Raw genomic sequence first — 14,700 nt, forward strand, 5'->3', positions numbered from 1 at the left:
GTTATCAATTATCCATCATAATTTTTCTAATACTTATGAAAACTAGAAAAATGTCACTATTTCTAGCATGCACAGCACATTCTGCCTGAGGTTAGAAATCACTCTTTTCAGTATCAAACCTGCAATTTTGCCAAACCTCCTGACGACCTGCCATTAAAGATCGTCCAGGAGACGGTCAGAGCTCGGAGGATGCCTTAACCCGGGCACCATTTGTCACCAGCTGCTCCGGGGGCCGCAGACCTTCCCTACGCTCAGCTGAATGTCATGGGGTGGGTGGGGGTGGGGGGAGGTCTGAAAACAGTGGTGACAAATGACACCACCGAGCTACCGTCAGGAAACTTCAATCTGTAATAAAGCCTCGAGATCTTAGGGTCTCATCGGTTTATGTCTGAGAATAAAGGCATTTCCTAGAGCCCCAGAAATGCCACCGGTCCCAGGCAGGAAGCACAAGCGAGGAGCGTGGCCAAGAAACCCGTGTGAGAAAAGGCTGCCGCCGCCCAAGGGGCCCGGGCGCCGCACGGAGCAGATGACACAGGTCCAGGCTGGGCTGTGTGCACAAGCACAGCTGCCTGTGCCAACGGTCGCCCAGACTCCTTCATACGCGAGCGTTCTCACTCGTCCGGGGGCCACCTGATGCCGTGTTTGCCAAACAACACCCGTCTCCACTGCGCCACGCGGCATGCGGGCCAAGACCAGGGGCTCCGGGACAAACCCCAGCTCCGCCGCCCGTGCTCGGCTTCCTCAGCCGTGGAAACGGGGACAAAGTATCCCAAACCGCTTCTCTCGCTAAGGTCTGAGAACGACCCGGGTTGCTCCTGGCTTCTGGGCTAAGCGTCAGGGCAGTGGGGTCCCCCCCAACCCCCGCCCCCGGCAGGAGAGCGGCTGCTGCGCAGTCTCGGTGACCCCGGCAGAGAGCGTCACACACAGCGGTCTGGGAAATGACGCCGCTTGACGAAGGTATGTGTATTTGCATGTAACCCTAAGAAGCCGATTTCCTTGGTAGTTCACGGTAACCTTCAGTCATCTCGACAACGCTGCTCCTGACTCTGCCAGCTGTCACCTGCCGTCCTCGTCACTACTTGGGACGGAACACCCCCCACACAGGAGAAAGTTGGGAGTCTGGCGGTCCGCAAGAACTCTGCCCTTACCTCGGGGGCGCCCGCGATTTTCAGCTGCAGCGTTCCTTTCCTGTCCTTGTCTTCGCTGTTGGAATACTGAATGGTCTGCACTTGATTGAAGTCGGCCAGATGTGTGGGCTTGGGAGAAAAGGCAAACACTTTGGACCCCAGGTAAGGACTGCTGGCAGGTGTTCTGTGACACTGTCACGGTCCCCACCCCATCCTGCTCTCCCCAGGATCTCCTCCCAAAGACTGCGTCTGGGGAGAGGCCGCTCATGCATGCGGCCCCCAGTGGGGTTTTCTCCTCCCGAGGAGCAGTCCTAGAACCACTGGGAACCGTCTTCGCACCTCAAGGTGAGGGATGTGCCTGTGCCCCGTGCTCCTGAACACCGACCAGGAGCGCTCCCTCTCCCAGAGCTAGGAGACTGAATCACAGCTACCAGAGAAGGAAGGAGAAAGTCCCTGACTTGACTCACTCACCGGCCCAGGGGTAGGGCGGGGGAACCGCGTGTGAAACTCCCTTCCCTTCCCAGAGAGGGAGGGGCCCGTACACCCCCCCCCCCCCAAGCGCACCCTCAGCTACAAGTCTCTGACTGTAATGGTGCTAGACACATGGCAGGGGTCCAAAGACCCTTCTCAGGAAGACGAGCCCAAAGAGACTTCATTTTTCCAAATAGAACAAACCCTTTTCTTCTTAAGACAAAACAAATGCCGGTCTGCCGCTTCTAGCATTTCTTGACAATGCCCACGTTGCCGTGACGATCCCCACACATTCATTTACAGCAACTAGCCTGATTCCAGCCTCCTTCTCTTGGAGTGCGTGCGGATTGGACCCTGCCACCAAGCACCCCCCTTGGCCCAAATTCTGCCCCTGGGACTGAGTTGGGATTATGGCCCAGCAGTGACTCGGAGCGAGCTCCCTTCACCGCAGAACATCTTCACAGCATTGCTGTCAAGGCCGGGGTGTGCTCCGTGAGGCCTCCCGACGGACCGGGCCGGGGTGGCCCTCCTGGTCTCCCGTTCCAGGCCTCCGAGCAGGGCAGCGGGCAGCTCTCCTCTCCCAGCCTCCTGCCGCCTGTCCTCGGGGGACCCCGCCTCCCTCCTCGGCCTTCCCCAGGTCCTCCCGCTTCTCCTCTGCTCCTTCTGTAAACCATCAAGGGCCCCGGAGCTGTGGCGCCCCAGCAGCCCCAGCCGGCCCCGTGGTGCGAGTACCACCTCCAGCCCCGAACCGGGACACGTGTCCGGCCGCCTCGCACCCCCACACGGATGCAGGGGACCGACTGTGAACAGCACGGCCACGGGATCCGCGCTCAACACCTGCTTCCCCTCCAGTCGTCCCCAGCATGGCAACAAGCATCACCGCTCAACCCTGCTCCAGAGCCGACAAGCAGGCTCCTCCTGCAGCTCCTCACTGGCTCCTCCTTCCCTCACCCACGCCCGGCCGAGCTCCACGCCCGGAGCCCCCGCGTTTTCCTTCCACCCTCCCGGCTGCCGCTCTAGTGCAGTCACCGTTCGGTATCGTGCTTAGAGCATCAGCCCCACGGCTGTTCCCCTGGTCTGTGCCTGTCCCCTCACGGACCACCCCACCCGGAAGCCAGGGAGGTACTTCGAAGTATAAGTCAGGCCTGACAGTCCCCTGCTCAAACAGGTACAACGCCAGCAAAAGGAAGCGGACGCCCACCCGGTCTGCCGTCCGCCTGCCTCTCGGACCTAATTTCTCATCATGAGCTCATCGTCACTGGACGCACTCTAGTCTTACTGGGGCAGAACCGTGTCCCAGAGAGTTGGTTTTGGTTGGCTAAGAATGCGGGCTACAAATGGGGACTGGGACTGTGGGACGTCATACAATGCATAGGAAATTCCCTGACGATGAAGACTGTCCTGTGTCCTTAATGGCTTTCAAGTGTCCTGGTGGCATGTTCATGTTGGTGAAAAATCGGATTCTAGAACCCAAGTCTATTAAAAAAAATTTGTTTAATGTTTATTTATTTTGAGAGAGAGAGACAGAGACAGAGGGGCAGGCGGAGAATCCCAAGCAGGCTCTGCACCGTCAGCACAGAGCCCGATGTGAGGCTTGATCTCACGGACCATGAGATCACAACCTGAGCTGAAATCAACAGTCGGCTGCTTAATCGACTGAGCCACCCAGGCACCCTGAACCCAAGTCTATTTTAAAACACAAAGTATGCTCTGCAGTGAATTTTCTAGGAATACAATTTATGTGTAATTTAGAAAATACTGTACTTTGCTATCTTTGGAACTGTATTATGAGTGCTCACCATTTGGGAAAATGACATCATGGGGAGAAATTCTGTTTGGTATCTGACCTGCTGGCCCCGCACACACACATCCATAAAGGGGGAGATGAGGCTCCTTCCAACGGAGCAGGAATCCAATGTCATTAAGCTGGTGCTGACACATGAAATGAAGGACATCTCAACTAGTTTCACTAAGTGATTACATAAAAATACTCATCTTATAATGAAAAAGTTTTCTCTAAAGCACAACGAGAAATTGAAGTCATGCAAATGAGATTCCTTTTCTCGTTAACCTACTGTTTTCCTCCCTCATTCTGACATTATCCCCCAGGGTCGGCCCATAACTCCCTTATCGCTCCCCGGTACTACTTGTAAGGGAGGGCTTCTGGTCACCCTCCCTCAGATGAAAACGTTCATTACTAAGTATCGGAATATTCTGTTGTGTCTGCCAATCGTTTGGCTGTGCGCCGACACACGGAAGGAGAGTTGTTGAGGTTACATGCGTGCGGCACGCTCCGCGGTTTACTTCAGGTTAGCAAGAGGCTCCTGAGCAAGATCTGTTGCCAAGGAGGCAGGGTGGGGAGGGGCCGACGCTGACGGCCCTCTCTCAACCAGACACACACACGCTCACGTCACCTCTTGCACAATCGGATTATGTTTGTTTTTTCGTCGCTGGTCTTCTTTCTCCTATCCGATCCCACTGCCGGACTGAACGGCCCGTGAGGGTGACAGAGTGGCGGATGCCCGTCCCGCCCGCCGCCACACCGCAGGGAAGGAGGGCCGCGCTTGGTGTGTGAGGGGGTGAAGGAACGGACTCGAAGACTTACGGGGTGCGGGGCTCCGTTCCAGGCACCAGGAGTACAGCAGCGAACAAGGCTGACGTGACTCCGGGCATAACCCATTGCCCGAGTCAGCATCTGGTCACAACTGTGAGAAGGACCACAACAAAGCAACCGAGGGCACCGCACAAAACTACCGCGTCTGTTTGGGGGCGAGGGGCAGGGGGAAAGGTGAGGGTCTCGGAACGAGTCTCGCTGGGAACGAGAATGGCACTTGGGCTCCGTGAAGGCGGGACCGTGCGGATCTCACTCTGCCCTGGGCGCCGGCTCCGAGCGGCCACACAGACACACGTGCAAGCCGGCCAATCCGCCATTCAGACAAGGCCCAGCAGCAGTCACCGGCAGCCCAAAGGGAGGGAAAGGGGGTGCAGAGGAGACCAGGAGCCGCCCCGTCCCGTACAGTAGCGGGAAGCCACACGCGGCTGGGGAGCACCTGGCGGTACGCGGCTCGTCCAAACAGAGGCGCGACGGGAGCGCGGGAAGCGTGCCGTCTTCAAAGACTCATCATGATAAAAAGCAGAGAAGACATCTCCAGAACTTTTATGTGGGTGATCCCTTGAAATGATGGTGTCTTGGATATTCTGGGGTAAGACACGATTCCTTTTTACCTTTTAAAACGTGGTTACTACAACACTTAAAATTCTATCTGCTGCTGGTATCATACTTGTATCGAATGGTGCTGGAGAACACGGTGACCCAGAAGTCCAGTGAAGTAGACGAGGACTCAGAAGGACGGAGGGGGCTTAGCTGCACGAGGGTCACTGGCGCCCCCGGCCGAGGCGGCTGGGCGGGTGCTGGGGCGGCAGGGGAGGCAGGGCAGCCCGAGTGCAGCGGGCCCAAGACAGGCGACGTACTCAGGTCAGCCCCGCCCAGGGCAGCCACGCATCGCCAGGCGCGCGACGGCCACACGCGCCAAGAACTTTTGCAATAAAGGAAAGAGGAAACACGTGAGGTGCCTGGGAGGGAGAGGGAAAGGGATCTGGGTTTCAGGATGAGAGAAACTACACATTTTCTACGCTAACAAGAATGGCCCAGACATTGGAGGCGTTTACTGGTGCAGGAGCGAGAGCAGAGGAGACGGCCAGAGGCGGCCTTCCAGAAGCGTGGCGCTCACGCGGAAGGCACGGGACAGGGGAGGGCAGTGTGGCAGGTGGAAACGCGGCACGGCAGCTTCCACAGGAACTCGCGGGGCTCTATCCTGACTGCCCTGGCCCATTCCTCCTTCTTTATATAACCAGTAACTCACACTTCCGAGCACACTGATCCTTGTAGCACCAAAGAGAAAATGTATGTTTCTTCCGTAGAACATTTATAAAAATCAACCACATGCCTGGCTATAATGAAGACTGGAACACATTCAAAATAACTAGCATGTAAACAACATGTGCTCTGCTCGTCAGCCAGGAGCATTAGAAATAATAAAGGTGAGACCCAAACCCCCTGAGCTACTTGAAAATTACCATCCCGTTAAATAATGCTACAATAAGAGAAACAAAACTGAAAGTTCAGACTGCAAAGGAAGACCGCCACACACCAAACCTGGTCAGACGGTCAAAGTGGTATCGGAAAAAGGAAGCGAGAATAAATTTTAGAGAAATACCCAAAGGGAACAGCAGGAAAAAAACGATGAAAACAATCAAACAAGATCAGGAAAGGGGATCTGCCTAAAGGTAAACGCTGCCATTACTGAAAATGAATGGAAATGCTGTGACCCTGATCTCTGAGCCTGTCCTGGAAAGACACCTACAACAGACGAGCCCTCCACACGCCCCAAGGGCCAGCCTCCGCAGACTGCTTGGGCGTGAGACCAGACACAGGCCTGAAGTTACTGGAAGTCACGAGGCACAGCTCCATGGCAACTGCCTGAACCTGTGGGGAAGCAGAGCACACACTAACAAAATGTAAGTTACCAAAGCCAACGCAAGAAGTGCACAACCTGAGCAGCTGTGCTGGTGTAGAAGGAGCCAGAGAGGCACTCACACACCTGTCCCCGGGAAGATGGCAGGGGTCACACAGACCAAATCTACCTCACCTGTACAAAATTGCAATTCCAATTCTGGCTTAAAATACTTCAGGCCGTAAAATCATAGAAAGACCCCAATTTACCTGATGAACTTAGTGTAATTTTTAATATCATGCCCTTATAAAGCTAATATAAAAAAGATTAGAATGGGGGTTCCTGGGTGGCTCAGTCGTTTAAGCATCCAACTTCAGCTCAGGTCATGATCTCACTGTTCCCAGTTCCTGAGCTCGAGCCCCGTGTCAGGCTCTGTGCTGACGGCTCAGAGCCTGGACTCTGCCTCAGACGCTGTGTCTCCCTCACTCTCTGCCCCGCCTCTACTCATGCTCGCTCTCTCTCTCTCTCTCAAAAATAAACATTCAAAACAAGGAAAATTTTAATTAATCTCACTTATGAATAGTTGCAAAAATTCCACATATCAGCAAATATAATAAATCAAGATTTCAAAATAACAATACAGCACAACCAAGTAGGAGTCACTTAACAGCCCAATACCGACACACCATCAATACAATATAAAACAATAAATTAAGGGAGAAAAACCAAGATCATACCAGTAAAGGCTGAAAAGACCTTTAATTACATATAGCAGCCCTCCTGATAAAAATTCTAAGCACAGAAGGGCGTAATTTAAATACACAAATAAACAAGAACACCAAAGACACGCATTACTGAAACCTAACAACAAGCATTACCCCAAATAAAGACACACTTTCAATTGATACAATCCAGAACGACGCGGGGATCTCTTCTGCCACCCATCATTAAACATGACCTTGAAGGAGCCTTGGAATACAAGGAAAGGAAAAAACTGTACCGACTAGGGAAGAAGGCAGAAAAATTCTTGTTTTGCCAATTAGATGATTGTATACCTACAAAGGGTAAGATTCTAATGAAAAATGACTTCATAAATGAATGATAAGCTTGTTGAATACAGCATCATCATAAACAACAATCGAGCATATTCGGCTATGCTTGCAGTATGCATTTTGAATTAGAAATAGTCCATAAAAACCCATTCAAAAATAGGCCAAAACCAGTAAAATACTCATGAACTGGTTTAGCAGGAAAGACGCATGTGAAAAAGACTACAAAATCTTACTGAAGGATATAAAGCAATCCTGAACAAATACAAAGACATGCCATATTCTTGGACAGAAAAATAGTATCAAAAAATATCTACTTCCACAAAATTTCGCAAAATTAACATACAAGCTGGAATCCCAACAGCACTTTCTGTGAATTTTATAGATTTGGTTTTGAAAGACTAAGTAACCAGGAAGAGCCAGACAAATGTACAAACGAGGACTGACACACAGAGAAGGTGTGGGGGAAAAAGGAAACCCCGGGCTGGGGTACCTGGAACCGTGTGGAGTCGATCCAGAAGGAGACGACTGACCAGTGGTGCGGGACGGAGGTGCCCGGCGGGCACTGCAACAGGTACCAGATGACACGACCCGATAAACCGCAAGGACACCGCCCGCTGCTGCCTGCACCAGGGCCAGCAATAACCAGCCACCTACCAGTGACGACACCCAAATTTCTAAGGGATTTTGCGGTGCGAGGCCATGACCTAAACACTCCAAATCCATGTAAGTATTTAATTCTCTTGCTGACCCTATTATGCAGCTGAAATGATTATGGCCATTTTACTACCAAGGGGACACAAGTCGATGGCGCAGGACCCCAAAGCCACGAGGCTGGCTGAGAGCGAGTCAACGTGGGGACCGTGGCCATGTCCTCCACAGTCTGCCCCCTTGAGCACACTAGAGGCCCCACCTGTGACCTCGCCTGTGGATTCCACAGGAAGACTTACATGTAAAAAGGACAAAGAAAATAGTCAAGAAAACACAGGAGACCACCAGTCAAACCTAAAGGCTACAACTGAAACAATCCGTGAGTAATAAAAACAGATAATGCTGGGGCACCTGTATGGCTCAGTTCAGTGTCTGACTTCAGCTCAGGTCATAATCTCACAGTTTGTGGGTTCCCACCCCGCATCGGGCTCTGTGCTGACAGCTTGGAGTCTGGAGCCTGCTTTGAATTCTATGGGTCTGTCTCTCTCTCAAAAATAAACAAACATTAAAAAAATTTTTTTTAAATTAAAAAACCCCCAACGGATAATGCCACAGACCATCCTGAAGGGGCCACACCAATGTGCTCCTGCCATCCGTCACTTGCTATCACCATGGGAAAGCTCCAGTGGCCCACACTTTGTCAACACTTGTGATTATGGCTCTTCCTCATGTGAGCCACCCTAGAAGAGACGTGTGGTCCCACACGCATGGACATGATGACCAGAAGGCTCAACACCTTTCCATTTAATCCCCTGACCACGGGGGTGTCCTCTTGGGTCATCTGCCCTTTACTTAATGATTTACTGTCAACCATTCCCTTGGATTTAAGGGTCCATGGCCAAATGTATTAACGCTAATGTTTGGCTTGCCTTTCTACTATCTTTTGATAAAAAGAAGTTCTTGATCTCAGTGTCTATTTTACAAAAATTGTCTTTTAGTTAGCACTTTTTAAGTCCTGTTTAAGGAACTCTGCCTACCCCAGGTTTACAGAGATTCCCAATGTTTTCTTCTAACACTTTTATCGTTTCTCTTTCACGTGTAGATCCATACTCCATCCGGAATGGGTTTTGCTATGGTGTGCCGACAGGGGTCAGAGTTCACTGCTTTTTCTCTGTGAGTATCTGGCTGACCCAGCAGCACTTACTGAATACTTAACCACTGAGCCGGAACTCAGGACAGAGGTCCCTCTGGGGGTGTGGGAGCAGAGAGCTCAGTGAGGTCCCACGCGAGCAGTGCATGCGTGCGCACGGCATGCCAGGACGCGCCAGCCCAGACTTACGCTGCAGCCCTTGTCCGTGAGGTAACTGATTCCTTCTTCTGGGCCGATCGCCAGTTCCACTGAAATAATCCAGCTTGACTTTTGGAGGCGAAACCGGTGGTGACAAAGGTACCAGAAGAAAAAAGAGAGATCTCAGATGAAAGGCTATGGACACATTAAAAGGACCAAAGTGGGGGCTGTGGGGAGCACCTCAGCTTGTGATTCGTCTGTCTAACCAGGCAGTACAAAACAAAACGTCTGTAACTTCCCCGACCCAGTGTCAGATGGGGGGGAAGCTACTGGTTTCTTTGGAAAGATTATCTGAATAGTAAACTTGCCTCTAGACAACAGTTAACCAATCCCTGGGCTGGAATAAAAAATTCTAATTATCAACACAGGCATGCTTTTTAAAAAGAGGATTTCATTTTTACATTGATATATTTTCTTTTTGCATTTTTCTCACTGAAAATGACAAATATTCTCGTGGTGTAAAAAATGTGACATTGCAGATTTCAATCAGAAATTTAGATGCCCGTGGATAAGAAACATCAGGAGAACCCACACCTCGTCCACTATCCTCTGCCCCGCACTCACAGCCCCCACGTCCCCATACTCACACCGAGGGCACACTTGAAGCACTCTTTATCAAATCGGTACACTGGGGAGAGGATCTCAAAGAATTTCAGAATGCTCTCTTCTCTGTTCAGGTTGGCGAACTGTCTAAACGTCTGCTGGATCAGTTTTCTTAGTGTTTTGGCCTGTATGATACAATTACAAGAATCATCTTAGAGCAGTAAGAACTAACAGCACAGATCTTTCCTCCCACCACCCACGACCACCTGTGTTCGCATTACTAGGAGACGTCATCACTTGTCAAAGCTTCATTTTTTTTTAACTAGCTGCAACAAAGTACAGGTCGTGTAGGATATAGCATCCTAACCCTTTTTAAGCACACGGTTCAGGGGTTCCGAGTCTTACTTCTTCAACAGAAATCTGTAAAGCAATAATTTGCTTACTAGAACATGTGGTAAAAAGTTAGGCAGGATAGGTGCATACTATCTACGTGCATGAAGGGAAGGAAGCTGGCCAAGAATTAGGTATAAAGGACTCACACGCCCCACTGTTAGGAGGGTACGTCGATACAAGGTTGGTGAAGGGCAATTTCGCAGCACAAATACCTTAAAAGAAGACACCCAACTCTGGATCCAGAAATTAAAATTCCAAGGCATGCCTCTTGAGAAACAATTCAAGAACTACACAAAGATTCAGCAACAAGGAGGCTCGGTGCGGAAGTGTGCCTAGTAACAGGTGGGTTACACGCGTCTGCACGTGTCTGTCCACACTGTATGCAGCCCTGAGGGCTGTTATGCAGGGGCGCCTGGGTGGCTCAGCTGGTTAAGTGTCCAACTTCACCTCAGGTCGTGATCTCGTGGTCAGCAAGTTTAAGCCCTGTGTCGAGTTCTGTGCTGACAGCTCAGAGCCTGGAGCCTGCTTCGGATTCTCTCTCTGCCCCTCTCCTGCTCATGCTCTGTCTCTCTTCTCTCAAAAACAAACATTAAAAAAAAAAAAGACTATTGTGCAGAACTAATTTACTGATGTTAAAATCCGTATCACGGTGTTACACGAGATAATATGGCGAAATGATCTGTATGTCAGGGACAGATGCCTTTTAAAGGGGAGCATTGGGGATAGGACTCAGTCATGTGTGAGCACAGGTGCACACGTACCAGCACAGAGAAGACAGACCACATATGCCCTTCTCTGTGTGGCGGGACCACAGCTGACCTTTCCGACTTCGCACATCTCACTCTTCTACTTATGCACCATGAGCAGCTGGACAGTGGCAGGAAGGGCCTTCCGGGCAGCAAGCCCACCGTCCGTGGTGTCGGAGGAAGCCCGGGGAGGCCAGTGGGCAAAGAATACACTGTAAGGTCTGAGGATGACGGCTAGGAGAAGACAGCCACAGCGAGTGCTCGGCTTTCACCGTGGGGACAGACAGGGTCCTCGGGCGCGCCGAGCAGACCGATGTGATCTGACGCAGGTGCTGCTGTGCTGTGAACAGCACGAAGGAAGAAGCAGGAGAGACGAGGCAGGATGCTCCAAGCCATCTAGGCAAGAGGCTAGCAGAGTGGACACAAGGGCAGCAGCAGGAAAGGGGTGAAGTAGGTTTATCCCGAAAATCGGAACCAACAAGGTGCACTAAGAGACAAGAGTTCCCACGAACTGAGACGGTGAGCCTGCGGGAGAAGCAGACTGGCAGGTGGCGGTCTGGGAGGGGAGCAGGAGCCCAGCTGAAAGCCGCGTGAGAGGCGCTCAGACAGGAAGCAGAGCCAGCAGGCGGAGAAGGCTGGGACGGGGGCGGAGGGGAGTGAAGGGCCGCAGACTTCAGCACGTTGGGAGCTGCTAGGAGGTGGACGGCCAGGGAGTGACACACACAGGTGACAGCCTGCCTGCAGCGGCTTGAAGGTCCCCGTGTGCTCAAAGGGTTACTGCACCTGCAGAGAGCGAGGGGACAGTGACGGCTGCGGTCAAAGAGTAAGACACAGTCACAGCGGCTGAGGTTACGGGGTGAAGACAACAGCATGGGAGACCGAGGCAGGCGGAGGACAGGTGCCGAGAACCAGAGGAGCGGGTGCTGGACGATGACCTATGGCACATGACCTTCATTGTAAAGGCTCGCTCAGCTCTGGCACAGGAGGCTTGGGGGAGGCTGTGAGAAGCAGAAAGACCAGCCAGGTTCCCAGAACAGGCCACCCCAGAAACACCAGTGACACAGACCCTGAGGTGGTGTTAAAGGAGAGGGTGGGGCACCTTTGGGACGCTCGGACGACTGCGGGTGGGACGGGAGGGAAACAGGCAATCGAGCATGACAAGGTTTGTGGATGGGACAAATGGACAAGCAGAAGGGGCAGGTGTGGTGAAAATAAAGTCACGCCGATTCGGGACGTGTGTGTGATCCTTCAGTCTTTGGACCAGAACCATCAAGCAGACAGCTGGATACAGATGTGGTGCTCAGGAGAGGGCAGGGCTGGGGACAGCACGGTCAGAGTCTCCAGCTGACGTATGTACGGGCGGCTCCCACAGACCCAGTGGAGGCTGCAGCCAGGGTGGGCCAACAGCTGACCGTAGCTTAGATCACATAATCTAAACTCGAGAGAAGTAAAACGGGCCATCAGGTGTTCACACAGAAGATGACCGACCGGTCAGCCTCGGGTGCTTGGTCGAGAGAGGTCTGGGAAGCGCGTCTTTGGGAACGCCCACCTAAGCACCGGCCACGGGCCAAGGGGCTGAAAAGGCCACTCTCATCATGGGCCAAGATAGCATTTAATAGTTGTTCTGACTCGGGCTTTGCAAACGTTCTCGTGGCCTATTAGGTCCAACTGTCCCCCAGGAGCGAGTACGCTGGCCAAGGAGACCTGGGTACTGTCTGCACCCACTTGCAAGGCATTTTCCTCGTTATAAATGAGCAACACAGCGTCCTGCGAGTTTCCTGAAAGCAAGCCAGTCCCTGACAAGGAGGTCCGCTCTACTCTGGACCCAGAACGAATCCACTAAGGAAATTCTATTCTGTGCTTGGCACTTGGGAAGCACTGAAGAGTCGGCACGGATGCCTTGCCCTCGACAAACTCGGCGTTCAGCGGGAGAAGAAAAGCGTTCTGATCTCCGTCCACGCCAGCACGAGTGGGGTGCTAGGGGCATGGGGCTGTCAGGTGCTGGTCAACAGAAACGGTACCAGATCTGGCCGTGCAAACGGACCCCCGGTCTGCCCGGTGGCCCTGCCAAGCAGCTACTCTTTGGAGGTGAGGGAAGTCAGGCAGGTGACACGGTGGAGGTGGACGGGGCCGTGAGGCGGGCTCACGCACCTCGTCCTCGGAGACACCACGAGACGGCAGCAGGGAGGAGCCGGCACCGTGTGCGCTGGGTCCCACCTCACCTTGAATTTACTTTCAAACGTGGCAATTGGGTAAGATCTTCGTGAGCGAGAAGCGGGCCCGAGTGGCCTCGTCATTCCCGAAGAGTATGGAGGAAGGAGTACGGCCCACAGCGAAACCCAATTATGTGCTTCAGAACGAGTGAGGGCACGACTCTGGCGTCACAACCCTCACACAGATGAGACAGAAATCAATTCTGGTCTGTCTCGTAAACTGAGGACACTTCACTCCCCGGCACGTAAGCGGGAGATTTCAACGGCCTGGGGAGGGCGGGCTGCTTCAGGGCGTCCACGTGCCCATCGAAGGAGGAAGCCAGTGCACAGAAAGCCCCAGAAAGCTTTCCAACTCTTCCCGCAAGTGCAGGGCACGCCAATCTAGGACACGGTGGCTGCCGCAAAGGACGGCTGTCCAAAGAGCATGGGGACCAGAAGCAGGGACAACTCATTTTTATTAACATTAACAAAAAGCCGTTCTAGTCACTCGCGCCTCTAAGAGGAGTACCTGCACTCAGACAAGTAATGACGTGCGGTGACTAAAACCGCATCAAAGAGGCCCGGAAAAGAGGGCATTTCCGTGCCTTGTAGGCAGTTCCCAACAAACCACGAGTTTATAAACGACGGACGACACTCTACGTTTCCACCCGGTCATTCGTGTGATGCTTTCAAAAACGCATCACCCAAATGGTGTCCCTCTCTGAAGCAGCAGACACAGAAGTCGCTCTTTAAAGCTGAGCAAATGCTGGAGCCTCGGTGGCTCACTCGGTTGAGCGTCTGAGCCTTAATTTCTGTTCAGATCATGATCTCAGAGGTGTGAGATCAAGCCCTGCGTCAGGCTCTGTGCTGAGCACCTGCTTAAGATTCTCTCTCTCCGACCCTCCCCTACTTGCACACGTGCACTCTCTCTAAGAAAAAAAGAAAAGAAAAACAAAAAGAAAAAGAAAAAAACAAGCCACTAAAGTCTCCTCCTGAGCATCAGACTCACACACCCCCCCGGCCCACCCGAGGCCCCCGCTGGACGTCCCAGACACCTGCAAGCTGACGGCCACTAAGAGAACTCAGGACCTTACTGCACCCCAGGCCAGTCTCCCAGATGCTCTGAGTTTGAGACAAAGCCCTAGGTGGCAGCCGTCACCTCTTTTCCCTAACCCTTCAAATCCACTACACCCCCAAGTCCCGCAGCGCTTTTCCGGAAACCGTATCGAGTTCTCTAACGCTCTCCAACACAGGAGCCCCGCTCTCGCCTCCTGTGGGCACCTACACACATCGCCACACGCTCTTTTGAAAACACGGACTGGATCACCTCACGCTGCACCTTCAACCCTGGGGCCTCCAAGACGCTGCATCATCGAACCACGCAAGTACGGAGCCTGCGAGGGCTCTCGGCCCAGGGGTCCGAGGGGAAGAGCACAGTGGGTGGGCAGAGCAGGTTCAGCTCGCGGGGCGGCGGCCGTCGGGGGTCGTCTCACCACGGGCCACTCAGGGAGGCTCGGGGGGACACAGCTGCTCTCCGGGGTCGAGCCTCCCTGTGTCTCTGCAGCGCCCTCAGGGAGAAGTTCTCTCGCCAGCCCCATCTTACAAATGAGGAAACGGAGGCACAGACGCAACAAAGAGCTGCACGGCAGAGCCAGGGCCGAAGCCCAGGCAGCCTGGCGCGAGTGCGTCCTGTTGAGGACGTCGCCGCCCCTCGCGGAGGCCTTCC

The 14,700-nt window shown here is 53.0% G+C and overlaps 1 protein-coding gene across 28 annotated transcripts in view; it reads right to left on the bottom strand.

The window, feature by feature from the left end:
• Positions 1-14,700, bottom strand: part of PTK2 (protein tyrosine kinase 2) — a 258,384-nt gene that overhangs the window by 96,870 nt on the left and 146,814 nt on the right. For all 28 annotated transcript variants that reach the window (XM_045049564.1, XM_045049561.1, XM_023248624.2 and 25 more), the window contains 3 exons: positions 9,688-9,828; positions 9,092-9,169; positions 1,149-1,256 (listed from right to left, as the gene is read on the bottom strand). In XM_045049564.1, coding sequence (XP_044905499.1) covers positions 1,149-1,256; positions 9,092-9,169; positions 9,688-9,828 — 327 coding nt within the window. The remainder of the gene's footprint in view (positions 1-1,148; positions 1,257-9,091; positions 9,170-9,687; positions 9,829-14,700) is intronic.

The sequence above is a fragment of the Felis catus genome, chromosome F2, assembly GCF_018350175.1.
Source record: "Felis catus isolate Fca126 chromosome F2, F.catus_Fca126_mat1.0, whole genome shotgun sequence".
NCBI classification, from domain to species: Eukaryota; Metazoa; Chordata; class Mammalia; order Carnivora; family Felidae; genus Felis; species Felis catus.